Here is a 14069-nt window from a genome sequence, read left to right on the forward strand (position 1 = left end):
TGTACTTTTCTTGACCCTCTAATTAGTTTACTACACAATGGCAAATGACAATGCAAACCCAGTTAAACAGTATAAGATTTCTCCTCAGTTATCGATGAACCCCAGAGAGGATTAATTTAACAGAACGCACAGCTTATAGCAATTAATGATTCACTTCAATCGAAAAAGGGTTGAGACATTCTGGTTGGTTAAATTATCTTTTAATGTCATGACGAGTCTTGTGCCATCTCAAACAGAGTAAGGTGCAACAGCTTCTGCCAATTATGTTTTCCAGTGCAAAGATAGCAAAATGCCAATTAAAAGTGCTTGGAGAGTCAACTATTGGTATACTCAGTGTGCCTAGAGTACAACAATATATATATATATATATATATATATAACACAACATACACTTTAGAGAAATATTTTTCTACTTGTAAGAGTTAATTACCAAAGGCTACTATAAAGCACCAGTTAGTTTACAAACACTAAAAGCAAGACAACAGACCACGTGAAGAGTGACTTATAACTGCAGTACAGAGAGGAAGGGGGTGGCAGTTTACACGCCCCTCTATGGTTACAATATCTCACACATGGGGAACATGGTCATTCACATATTTAACAGTACACGTTTAAAACTAGCAATGTGCTATTACAACGTAAATAAATACACATGAATCTAACCACTTTGAAATGAGAGGGGGAACAAACACTGTCTTAAGGACTAGGCTTAATATTTGTTTCTTTCCTTCTGATACTTTTACGATGCATTGTGATTATTAACCAGTCTTTGACTATGGAGTTGAAGCAGCCGATAGGGTGGTGGAGTTGGGTGACTACTGTCCTGCTATGGGTGACTCTGGAGTCAGCAGCACAGCACAACATTCATTTGGTCTTCTGGGCCTTTTGGGCAGACTTGGTGACCTTACCAGTGGAGGGGGCTTTCTTCTCAACAGCCTTGATCACCCCGACTGCCACAGTCTGGCGCATGTCACGCACTGCAAAACGACCTGCAGAGAGAGGATGTCAGATCCAAGGTAACTTCAAGGGAGAGTGGAACCATTTTCAAATAATTCCAACCAGGCCCAAGAGTTATACTACCCAACAGTACTCACCCAGTGGAGGGTACTCTGAGAAGCTCTCCACACACATGGGCTTTCCCGGGACCATGTCCACAATGGCGGCGTCTCCAGACTTCAGAGCCTTTGGGTTGTCCTCCAGCTTCTTGCCTGAGCGACGGTCAATCTTCTCCTTGAGCTCAGCAAACTTGCAGGCGATGTGGGCAGTGTGGCAGTCCAGCACTGGGGCATAGCCAGCACTGATCTGACCTGGGTGGTTCAGGATGATCACCTAGAGAAGATATCAGACACAGTCAACATGGTTATTCTGTCAGCACCTGTATCAGCACTGATATTAGATGTTGGCCTCTTTACTTCCAAAAATTGTTCCCCACAGCTCATCACACTGTGCCACAAATAAATATTTGTGAGAGAAGAGCAGAATGAATGAGGAAAGGAATAGATTGAATGTTACTAGTAACTGCCAAGCTGTATCATCATCACCAATATTTTTATCCATGTGATCACCACTGTGTATCATAGTTAAACATTTTTAGTTGTATGTATTTTGGTTCTATGGTTTTTACACCTCTACAGTAGGTGTGAGTGTGTTATCTGGCCCTGCCCACCTGAGCAGTGAAGACTGCTGCCTCCATCGGGGGGTCGTTCTTGCTGTCTCCGGCCACATTGCCACGGCGAATGTCCTTGACGGACACATTCTTGACGTTGAAGCCCACGTTGTCACCGGGCATTGCTTCGGTCAGGGCCTCGTGGTGCATCTCAACAGACTTCACCTCAGTGGTCACATTAACAGGGGCAAAGGTCACCACCATGCCTGGCTTGATCATGCCCGTCTCCACACGACCCACAGGCACTGTGCCAATACCTGAGGGAGAGCGGATAAGAAAGTGAGGGTGGAGAGAGGATGAGGAAGGGATGTATTAGAGATGTGCATCTTTCCCTTTCAAGACGATTCGATACATATCTAGATACATGGACTCTGATACGATACAGGAACGATGCGTTTTAGTTTGAAACGTTTTGTTGAGATTCAGTTTGATGCACTAACATTTGCGTAAACACTAGATTTTCCATTCTAAATCAAATCTGCTGTTGATGGAGCTCATGAGCTGGGCCTAGTGAAGACATCAACACTGAAATAACACATGGGATCATGTAGTAACCAAAAAAGTGTTAAACAAATCAATATATATTTTATATGTAGGGCCTCCCGGGTGGCGCAGTGGTTAAGGGCGCTGTACTGCAGCGCCAGCTGTGCCATCAGAGTCCTGGGTTCGCGCCCAGGCTCTGACGTAACCGGCCGCGACCGGGAGGTCCGTGGGGCGACGCACAATTGGCCTAGCGTCGCCCGGGTTAGGGAGGGCTTGGTCAGTAGGGGTGTCCTTGTCTCATCGCGCACCAGCGACTCCTGTGGCGGGCTGGGCGCAGTGTACGCTAGCCAAGGTGGCCGGGTGCACGGTGCATTGGCGCATTGGTGCGGCTGGCTTCCGGGTTGGATGTGCGCTGTGTTAAAGAAGCAGCGGCTTGGTTGGTTGTGTATCGGAGGACGCATGACTTTCAACCTTCGTCTCTCCCGAGCCCGTACGGGAGTTGTAAGCGATGAGACAAGATAGTATTCATGAATTGTGAGAGAACTGTGCTTCCTCACTAATCCCATTCAACAGTATATACACTAATATAATTGCTAGGTCACCTCACCAAATAATAATTTTGGTTGAGTGTCACCTGTGTGCGTTATTTCTATATTGCGGGGGGGAATAGATGTTCCATTTGGAACTGACAGGTTGGGTGACCTTATTCATTGTTTCATCGAGCATAAAGGTGGAGGAATTATGAAGGAATAAAGTCAAGGTCAGAATACGGTGTACAGTAGTTCTTCCTTTAAAAGTTGTGTCGTTCTGCACCACACCTTGCGGGCTGCCGCAGAATTCTATGTCAAGTTATTTAAGTGTCAGCGATTGTTGCCATTTTTAATGCTAATTCGTGCAAGTTTGACCACCAGAGGGCATCTTTGAGAATCATTTGACTTTTTTATATATCGGCTGAACTAGAGAATTTTTTTTGTAAGAACATAGTATATGGGATTGATTTTATGAAATCTAGCTTAATTAATTTGACTAATATTATGGTGTTTCTATTCCAAGAAAAACTTCAAACGAAACATTCAGGACGCTGTACAACGTGACCGGTCTGGAGTAGGCTACTGTACTAAGATCAAAATAATCCTAACATTTCCACACCCTAATTGTAGGCTAACCAATAGCCAAACAGAGAGAAGCGGTGCTGAAATAGTTGACCACATCATTCAATTATATTTATTCCCATAGCAATTCGTTATGGATCCATAATGAAATAAACATCTGCATTACAATTATAATGCAGGGTTAATAATAAATTAATATATTTGAGGTGTTGATGCATTATTTTTGTTGGGGCAAATTGAGTTGTAGAGTACTAAAACAATGCATTTGGTGGACTCGGTAAGATAGACTCACTGATGGTTGAAGATGATGAGCGATCGGCAAAGGCAATCAACATCACTCTAATCACAGTCAGAAGACAGTTGAAGAAACTTGTGTGGACTGGTCGGGAGTAGGCCTAGGCTATTAAGGGACTGAGTGAAAAGCAAAATGATCCTAACATTTCCAAATAAAAATCTGATTTATTTATCAAGACCAGTCCCTGTCATTCAGTGATATTTATTCCCTATTGGTCCTGCTGATAGTTGAAATAAACATCTGAATTTTGAAAGAGTATTTCTATCATTATTTTATCAAGGAATGCATCAATACTGTACAATTTATGCCTGATCTGACATTTTGCGGTTGCATGAGGTTTAGAGTTAGAAATGTAAACCTTTTGAGTACTTAATCCATTGCAAGTGGGTTGGGGGGTTCACACCTACTGTAGCCGAGCTATTAGACTATCCTTTGTAAAGGTTGAGTCTATTGTCCTGCTATTAGCCCATCCTAGAAACGTTGTTTGCAGAATTCACAGCCTGCTACGTTTGTTTTCTCTCCCTGTATCAAAATACTAAAATACTACTTAAACAGGTCTCTCAATTAAATAATTTAATTGTTCATTTTATTTTTTGATCACAGAAAATAAATAAATAATAGAATGTTAATTATATAAAGCAGCCCCCCCCCGTTCCTCGCCCTCTTCAACTCCGCCAATGCCGCCTGACTCTCCGCCAATTTAATTTAGAGGATTGGAGGATTCTAAATATCTAAGGGGCATTTTTCGTAAGGGCAAATCTGATCTGTGAGAATATCTAAGAGGCGTTTTATATAATTCTAATGTAGGGTTAATTATAATAATCACATTATTTAAAAATTATTTTGTTGATTTCGTTTCAAATAACCGAAAGTGAGCGATTGTAGTAATCTGAATAAAGGGAAAAAGGCCATTCTTGAACATTGGGTGAGACATTCTTACTAATTTGTAAATAGAGGCAGTTAGATATTTCGATTTTTCTGTATTCAGATGGAGAGAAACCAAAAGCTCACTGTGCCTATTTTTTTTTTGTAAAATCGTCAGTCCACATGTCAAGTGAAATTCCCCCATTTGTATTTATCCAAGTTCTCTCTTAACCCCAGGACCACCGACAGTAGTTGTTGTTGCCTGATGCAGGACTCTAGTGCCAGAGGAGAGAGACTGACATAAACACCACAATTTAGACCTACCGATAGATCAGCGTTCTAACTCCTCCTTGTGATAGTGTGGTGCAATGACAGAATGCCACCATCTACCACAAACGGTCGCAGTATAAACTCATAACTTTTAAAGGAAGAGCCACTGAGATGTCAAACTTTTAAAAAACTCTGCACCCCAAACGAATAGAGGGTTAATAATGCTTAAGTTCAAGGTCAGAATATGCGTAGAGAGAGAAGTGCATAAAAAGGAAATTACATTCCATTTATGGGCACTTACCTCGCGTTGGAATTCCCCCCATAATGATTCATTTGTATTTTGCAGTGTCAGCAAAGTTGTATGCAGTTTGACACAAAAGGAGCCGACACATCAGTTGTCACAATAGATCAGATATTTTCAGAAGGTAGAATAATTTTTTTTATATACAGTGGGGCAAAAAAGTATTTAGTCAGCCACCAATTGTGCAAGTTCTCCCACTTAATAAGATGAGAGAGGCCTTTAATTTTCATCATAGGTACACTTCAACTATGACAGACAAAATTAGAAATAAAATCCAGAAAATCACATTGTAGGATTTTTTATGAATTTATTTGCAAATTATGGTGGAAAATAAGTATTTGGTCACCTACAAACAAGCAAGATTTCTGGCTCTCACAGACCTGTAACTTCTTCTTTAAGAGGCTCCTCTGTCCTCCACTCGTTACCTGTATTAATGGCACCTGTTTGAACTTGTTATCAGTATAAAAGACACCTGTCCACAACCTCAAACAGTCACACTCCAAACTCCACTATGGCCAAGACCAAAGAGCTGTCAAAGGACACCAGAAACAAAATTGTAGACCTGCACCAGGCTGTGAAGACTGAATCTGCAATAGGTAAGCAGCTTGGTTTGAAGAAATCAACTGTGGGAGCAATTATTAGGAAATGGAAGACATACAAGACCACTGATAATCCCCCTCGATCTGGGGCTCCACGCAAGATCTCACCCCGTGGGGTCAAAATTATCACAAGAACGGTGAGAAAAAATCCCAGAACCACACGGGAGGACCTAGTGAATGACCTGCAGAGAGCTGGGACCAAAGTAAAAAAGCCTACCATCAGTAACACACTACGCCGCCAGGGACTCAAATCCTGCAGTGCCAGACGTGTCCCCCTGCTTAAGCCAGTACATGTCCAGGCCCGTCTGAAGTTTGCTAGAGAGCATTTGGATGATCCAGAAGAAGATTGGGAGAATGTCATATGGTCAGATGAAACCAAAATATAACTTTTTGGTAAAAACTCAACTCGTCGTGTTTGGAGGACAAAGAATGCTGAGTTGCATACAAAGAACACCATACCTACTGTGAAGCATGGGGGTGGAAACATCATGCTTTGGGGCTGTTTTTCTGCAAAGGGACCAGGACGACTGATCCGTGGAAAGGAAAGAATGAATGGGGCCATGTATCGTGAGATTTTGAGTGAAAACCTCCTTCCATCAGCAAGGGCTGGGTCTTTCAGCATGACAATGATCCTAAACACACCGCCCGGGCAACGAAGGAGTGACTTCGTAGGAAGCATTTCAAGGTCCTGGAGTGGCCTAGCCAGTCTCCAGATCTCAACCCCATAGAAAATCTTTGGAGGGAGTTGAAAGTCCGTGTTGCCCAGCAACAGCCCCAAAACATCACTGCTCTAGAGGAGATCTGCATGGAGGAATGGGCCAAAATACCAGCAACAGTGTGTGAAAACCTTGTGAAGACTTACAGAAAATGTTTGACCTCTGTCATTGCAAACAAAGGGTATATAACAAAGTATTGAGAAACTTTTGTTATTGACCAAATACTTATTTTCCACCATAATTTGCAAATAAATTCATAAAAAATCCTACAATGTGATTTTCTGGATTTTTTTCCCTCATTTTGTCTGTCATAGTTGAAGTGTACCTATGATGAAAATTACAGGCCTCTCTCATCTTTTTAAGTGGGAGAACTTGCACAATTGGTGGCTGACTAAATACTTTTTCGCCCGACTATATATATAACTGAGCCAGCGATTTTGTTAAGTTTTAATTCATTTTTGGACCGATGTATACTTCAGTTCGGGGTACGCAGACCGATGCACTTGTATCTTATGCATCGGCCCCTGATTCAAATGTTTATCTGTGAATCGTTACATCCCTAGAATGTATCATTACGGATGGGCAGCCTCTAAGGTGGGTGCGATGCTCACCTCCAATCTTGTAGACATCCTGCAGGGGTAGGCGGAGGGGCTTGTCGGTGGGGCGGGACGGGGGCTGAATAGCATCCAGAGCTTCCAGCAGGGTGGTCCCGGACGAACTGCCATCCTTCCTGGTGATCTTCCATCCCTTAAACCAGGTCATCTGAGGATGGAGGAGACCCGAGTGAGCAGTAGATCAAAGTTATAAAGTGTGCTGTGCTCCACAATTTTCATTGACTTACTTTCTTCAAATTAAAGCGGAGAGCAGATTATATTAGGGGTGTGCCGAATACTCGGATAAAACTAGTATCATAACGAATATGGAGAATTTTCATAATACGATTGACAAGTATTTTTTTTGTAATTATCATTGATCGGACATGTTTTATTTTCAGCTGCCATCACACATCTTTCACTAAAACAGTGTGAAGCGCTGTGTGCTCCAAACTATTGACTAGTTCTTCTGTCTGTAAAGAAACTGGCGGACTATTTGTTGAGCCTGCTGCAACAATTGAATTAGAATAAGCCGCTCTCCGTCTGCTCTAATTGACCCAGCCATGCACGGCTGTTTCACTAACAGTCACTCTTCTCGGGGCACAAGTCTCCCCTTCTCCAAACGTCATGTATGAATCCGTAGCTAGTGATTGTTGTTCAATCTAGTTATTTTCTGTAGACTTTTATGGCCATATATTCTGTCTACTTGGCGTTATTTAGTAGTCCTACTTTGTCTGCCAGTATAATTATTCCATTGTTGACGACATCTTATGTCGTGATCCTAGCCCATGCTTCTTGCTATTTTTTATTCTGGCCCAGGCATGTTTACCGAGTGACAGATTATTCTAAAATGAAATGACCAATGTTGATATTTTAATTGTACAAATGTTGTGGCATAAGTGTCGGGAGAGAGGTTTTGCAGTGAAACAATATATGGGGCAAGCAAATTAGCCTATTTTCCTCTAAATCTGCGTCTGGAATAAATGCATGCAGCAGTAGCCAGCCATACATTAGGGTATTTGTTATCTTATTTCGTTGATAATTGAATAGGACTAAGTAAATGGCCCTAATGTGCATTTATTTGTCGGGGTCGTTTACCTTTGAACAATGTGTGTGATTGAGTGAAGGAACCTAACAATGCGCAGTAATGTGCACTAGAGGTATAGGCTTTACCAGCATTTAATTAGCAGCATTTAAAGCGCACTTCCTGGTTTTACGCGTATCAAGTGATAAAACGGATACGTTTACGTGTATGACGAAATCGGCACACTGCTAGATTATATTACATATACTCAGACCGCTCACTGTGGCTGCAATGCTATCCTAGTATAAAGATAAAAAATAAATGCCCTTTAGCTTCCTGCTTACGTACATTAGGACTGGCCTCCAGCATGTTGTCTCCGTTCCAGCCAGAGATGGGAACAAAGGCTACCGTGTCCGGGTTGTAGCCAATCTTCTTGATGTAGGTGCTGACTTCCTTCACAATCTCCTCATAACGCTTCTGGCTGTAGTTGGGCTCAGTGGAGTCCATCTTGTTGATGCCCACGATCAGCTGCTTGACCCCCAGGGTGTAGGCCAGGAGGGCGTGCTCGCGGGTCTGCCCGTTCTTTGAGATGCCGGCCTCGAATTCACCCACACCGGCTGCCACAATCAGCACGGCACAGTCTGCCTGTAAACACCAGAACACGTGAATAATAAATACAATTAGTTTTCAAAAGTCCTATGCAACTAAGATGGCACTTTGAGTCCGCAAATTGCCTGTGGTTATAGTACAGCTAGCTATAAGCTAGCCTGGAAAACCACAGTTGCAAGTTTAATAATAGACTTCCAGGCACTTGAATGAAGACCTGGCAGGTGTCTGTGTGTAAGGAAGGACTGTGTCATTGTGATTCAGACCTGGGAGGTTCCAGTGATCATGTTCTTGATGAAGTCCCTGTGTCCGGGGGCGTCGATAATGGTGACGTAGTACTTGCTGGTCTCAAACTTCCACAGTGAGATGTCAATGGTGATGCCACGCTCCCTCTCTGCCTTCAGCTTGTCCAGCACCCAGGCATACTTAAAGGAGCCCTTCCCCATCTGAGAAAAAACACACGTCACTGGTTATATGACATTTCTGAGGAGAAGTCAATGGTAGTGAATTCTATTGCCAAGATGTATTGTCAAATTAGACAATATATGGCAATATAACTGTCAATCTTTAGGTAGCCTATGAAGATTATTGGTTAATACAATATAACAGCAGTGTACTGAGCCCTTTTACAACACGTTGGCCAACAGAAGAACGGACTATCAATAGATGTTTGCAAAGTACAGGACCAACTCTTACTCACCTCAGCAGCCTCCTTCTCAAACTTTTCGATGGTCCTCTTGTCAATGCCACCGCACTTGTAGATCAGGTGGCCAGTGGTGGTGGACTTGCCAGAGTCCACGTGGCCGATCACCACAATGTTGATGTGGAGCTTCTCCTTGCCCATGGCTGACTGGTTAAAGTGACAGTGAGAGAGTCTGCAGGTGGAAAAAAGCAAGGTCTATGGATCTGAAAGGATTTCCTGGGCAAAGACTCCACAAGGGAATACAGTGAATTACAGCACCATGGACAAGGACACTACAGCTGACTTCCCATTGCGTAACAGCCCCAGCAGCTACTGCCTCAGCATAACTTCTAAGGACAAGCACAGTTTACACACAAAAACAATGTCACATAAATGGCACCACGAGACCAATCAGCAATCATTTAATGTTAGCAAAGTGTCAGTGGGCACAGAACTGCATCAAGCTCAAGACACAGTTAGTTTCTAGCTAGTTATCCCTCCTTTCCTCGGCCACCCAAAACAGTGTGTATTGTCACACACCGGATGGGTGCAGTGAAATGTTGTTTAACAGGGTCAGAAGTAGTACAGTGACCCTGGAGCAAATTAGGGTTAAGTGCCTTGCTCGAGGGCACATCAACAGATTTTTCACCTCGGCTCAGGTATACTCGCCCAACACTATAACCGCTAGGCTACCTGCCACTGCTCAGCAGTGAGACATTGAGACAATCAGCTCTAATGTCACTGAATATCCTCCCTATTCCATATCAACTTGCTAACTGTAACCTCAGACAGTCCTCCATTTTGTCATGAGCCTTGGCATTGAATGTGCAGCAGCCATTTCTGAAGCCAGACTACTGCAGTGGAATGCACAGGTTAAATGCTGGGGAATAACACCATAACACAAATTATATTTAAATAAATGCCGGTTTTACTAGGACAGTAGTGTTGTTTCCTTTTCATTGACTTGCATGACAATGACAGAAACACCACAAATTCACCTCATTTTCCAATTGCAAAATTGATCAACACCCTAAGTTGTTGATATTTATGACAGACCATTTCATTAGGTGAGCAATGTATGGAAATGATTACAGTAGCCTAATTCTGCATGCTTATCTAGGTGCACTGGGAGCTGATACCAGATTTCACCAGAACTGACTGCTATTTCTAAAATAAAATTATGGTAGCTTTGCAATAGTTTATTTTTCTTTGCAATAGTTTTTGTTTTTCCACTGTTCATTTGACTTTGCTGTCCATGTAAGCCTATTTAAAAACAGGTGACTGGAATGTAGGTGCTACAATTAGCTGCGCGACCGGATAATTCTGATGAAGTCTAGAGGATTTAGTTGGATTTCCAAACCGTCCTCCTGCCTCTGCCGCCATGTTCTCTCATCGCCTACGCTTACTCGAATATGGCCTATCTATGCGCATTAGCGGTCGACTGTCGGCTTCCAACAACAATGCAATATTCACACGCCCACAAACGTTACGCACAACAATGTAAGTGCAAATGGAAAATATAAACATTCAGTCATTCGCCATTTACAGCATTAGATTTGAAACAATGTATCACATGCGTAGTTATTGGAAAGTATTGCCTACCTGCGCAAACGAATGAGTCAAGTCCGGTGCTGAATGAGACTGTGACGAGATGCTGATCCGTTTATCGCAGACAGGAGGGGGTTACGCAATTGCGTTCAATGCTCATACCCCTTCCGAGATCGTTCGTATTATATAGCCCAGTGCCCTAGACACAGGGCCAGTAGCGGTGCGTGGGTAAAATCACTGGGGAAGCCAAGCCATATTTACAACCTGTGTTGTGATAATGGCGTTGTTTGCGCTATACATCCTGTTAATTAATTTGCCTTGTGAACATGCTATACAGTATAGGCCTAAAGACCTTTTTGTTTTAACATAAAACCCGATATCAACCTCTCTAAGTGAAGTCCAGAAAGCATATTGCTTGTACAGTAACAGACAATTACATGACCTACAGCATGGTCAAGCAAGTTAATGTTTCAGACATTTTCGGACTGCTACACAACTATTGATTTAGAACCACAGAGTTACTGCAAGTCGCAAACAGGAGCTGCCTCCACTATGCCAGCACCATTTCAACTTCAACATTTCAACATCATCACCTCGGTTTAGTCTAATACAGTGATAACTAAAAGATTCCAAAAACAATTTAGTCCAAGCTAAATATGTGGCTGTCCATGGTTCTGATTTCTGTGTGTGTGCATGCATGTTCATGAAAGTAGAAAAACATGTTGACTAACCGATGTTGACAAAACGGTCTATCACTCTGTCATATACTACACACTTTTTATTTTTTGTTGTCCTGGTTAAAATGCTTGCTCACTCGCCTAACTTCCATTCATGGGCAACGCTGGTTAACATTAGCCTTCTACATCTATCTCTCAGGCCAGGGGCACAACAATGTATGAATTAATGGTTGGATCAGAATCGCTGTTATAATCATTGGCCAGTACAGAGAATGAAATAAAACCACAAGTCTAAATCCATATCTCCATCCATGGCTATTTTTGGAAAGGGACAATTTTAGCTAGCTGGCTAGCTAACCACCGGAGGACAACACGAGATGCAACAATTCAAGTTTTTTTTGTCAATGACGTATGCTCTCAATGGGATTTGATAGGAGTGACGCCAAATCCAAGCTGGCTTCCCTTGACACTTTGGTGCGCCAGGACCAATCACAGTTGAGCTCGCTCAGTTTAGCTCAATGCTGATTGGCTCATTTTTATAATACATACATTTTTGTCAAGGGAGGCCCGATGCTCGCTGTGTTCCCTTGCCGTAGCATTAATGTAATACTTGTTTGGACTAGACAGAATCAGCTGGACTACACACATAGAGAGGGAGGGAGAGGCGCTGTTTCACTCGCTCGGATGCTTTCTCCTGTGAGATGCATTCAGCCTCTTGCAAATTGAAGGAAAAGTATGAATCACAGAGACTAAAGATACATTCATCATTTTTGGGGGAAGCCTAGCTTCCCTTGGCAACCATGAATACACACCACTGCGTAGAGCAGGGATGGGCAACTGGCTGCAAGCCCGCATCCTTTGAAGGCTCGCTCCTCTTATCAATTTCCCAAAACATCATTTTTTTAAAAAAAAGGGGGAACTCCGTCTGTGTCTCAACTCGTTCCGAAGTAGAATACACAAGGTGCAATTTTGAAATTTTGTTGTGAGTCAACAGTTTTTCTCATCATTCACTGATAGGCACTCAATTTGGGGCGGCAGGTAGCCTAGTGGTTAGAGCATTGGGCCAGTAACCAAAAAGTTGCTAGATCAAATAGATCAAATGACAAGGTAAAAATATGTCATTCTGAACAAGGCAGTTAACCCACTGTTCCTAGGCTGTCATTGTAAATAAGAATTTGTTCTTAACTTACTTGCCTAGTTAAATAAAGGTACAATAAATAATTAACCCATGTCAGCTAACATTTTTTAGATTGGTAAGTGAGTCTAGTGGCCAGCTATCTAAACTTGTAGTAATCAAGGTTAATCAGTGTCACTCATATCATATTAAAAACTGAAAACATTTGTCTCCATCCTACAACAAAATGTGTAGAATTGCAGGGAATGAGCTGTAAAACGTATATTTTTCCTCTCCGCCTCATCGAAAAATGTATAGAATTGCACAGAATCAGCTGTCCGTCCTGTCTCCCTGTAGCGCTGTCTTAGGTGTCTCACAGTACGGACATTGCAATGTATTGCCCTGTTCGCATTTGCAGTCCTCATGCCTCCTTGCAGCATTCCTAAGGCACGTTCACACAGATGAGCAGGGACCCTGGGCATCTTTCTTTGGGTGTTTTTCAGAGTCAGTAGAAAGGCATCTTTAGTGTCCTAAGTTTTCATAACTGTGACCTTAATTGCCTACCTTCTGTAAGCTGTTAGTGTCTTAACGACTGTTCCACAGGTGCATGTTCATTAATTATTTATGGTTCATTGAACAAGCATGGGACACAGTGTTTAAACCCTTTATAATGAAGCTCTGTGAAGTTATTTGGATTTTTCCAAATTATCTTTGAAAGACCAGGGTCCTGAAAAAGAGACATTTCTTTTTTTTGTTGAGTTTAGATTTGAAAGTGGGATCATCTTATCCTTTGAGGCTTTATGTGTTCTTACACTATGATTTTGAACATTCAAAGCAACTGGGAAACGTCCGTGGAAGGCATCGTCACCTTAGCTTGCTATATAACTTCTGAGTGATAGGAAGCACAAGCATCACCACCAATCAGCCTACACCACTGCTCACACACCTGTTGTTACTATGACAACTAGCATAGCCATGTCAGCAAATGACTGCTGTCTGAACACACACACATCTGATTTGGTAACTTGTAACTTACCTGTCTAGACAGTCAGTATTCCAAAAACAAAACTGATTTGAGCATTAAGGCCTGCAGTGTAAACAAGGCTTAAGAGCTTTCCACACCTGGATTGTGCAACATTTCCCCAAGCTGTCAAACTGGTTGTTGATCATTGCTAGACATGTAGATTTAAGTCATAACTGTAACTCAGCCACTCAGGAACATTCACTGATTTCTTGTTAAACAACTCCAGTGTAGATTTGGGCTTGTGTTTTAGGTTATTGTCCTGAAAGATGAATTAATCTCCCAGTGTCTGGTTGAAAGCAGACAACCATGTTTTCTTCTAGGATTTTGCCTGTGCTTACCTCCATTCGGTTTCTTTTTTTTTATCCTGGAAAACTCCCTAGTTCTTACGATTACAAGCACCACTATGCTTGAAAATATGGAGTGGTACTCAGTAATGTTTCTATTCAGGACAAAAAGTTAATTGTGTTGCCACATTTCGGTAGTATTACTTTAGTT

The 14069-nt window shown here is 42.3% G+C and overlaps 1 protein-coding gene across 1 annotated transcript; it reads right to left on the reverse strand.

Annotated features, from left to right (window-relative positions):
- Positions 1 to 715: 715 nt before the first annotated feature.
- LOC139411456 (eukaryotic translation elongation factor 1 alpha 1a) lies at positions 716 to 10890 on the reverse strand. Its single transcript, XM_071157860.1, has 8 exons — positions 10814 to 10890; positions 9230 to 9404; positions 8796 to 8975; positions 8272 to 8568; positions 6918 to 7068; positions 1667 to 1923; positions 1095 to 1329; positions 716 to 989 (listed from the first exon to the last, which is right to left on the reverse strand). The coding sequence occupies exons 2-8, from the start codon at positions 9371 to 9373 to the stop codon at positions 865 to 867; spliced, it is 1389 nt and encodes a 462-aa protein (XP_071013961.1). The 5' UTR covers positions 9374 to 9404; positions 10814 to 10890; the 3' UTR covers positions 716 to 864.
- Between the last annotated feature and the right edge of the window lie 3179 nt (positions 10891 to 14069).

Source organism: Oncorhynchus clarkii, chromosome 1, assembly GCF_045791955.1.
Source record: "Oncorhynchus clarkii lewisi isolate Uvic-CL-2024 chromosome 1, UVic_Ocla_1.0, whole genome shotgun sequence".
Classification (NCBI taxonomy): domain Eukaryota; kingdom Metazoa; phylum Chordata; class Actinopteri; order Salmoniformes; family Salmonidae; genus Oncorhynchus; species Oncorhynchus clarkii.

Excerpts from the sequence above, each read along its gene's own strand:
- LOC139411456 (XM_071157860.1), bottom strand. The coding sequence starts at position 9,373 with ATGGGCAAGGAGAAGCTCCACATCAACATTGTGGTGATCGGCCACGTG. Across the intron at positions 7,069-8,271 it reads TGCTGGAGGCCAGTCCTAAT|ATGACCTGGTTTAAGGGATG; the intron begins GTACGTAAGCAG and ends CTCCATCCTCAG. Across the intron at positions 1,330-1,666 it reads CAGCAGTCTTCACTGCTCAG|GTGATCATCCTGAACCACCC; the intron begins GTGGGCAGGGCC and ends TATCTTCTCTAG.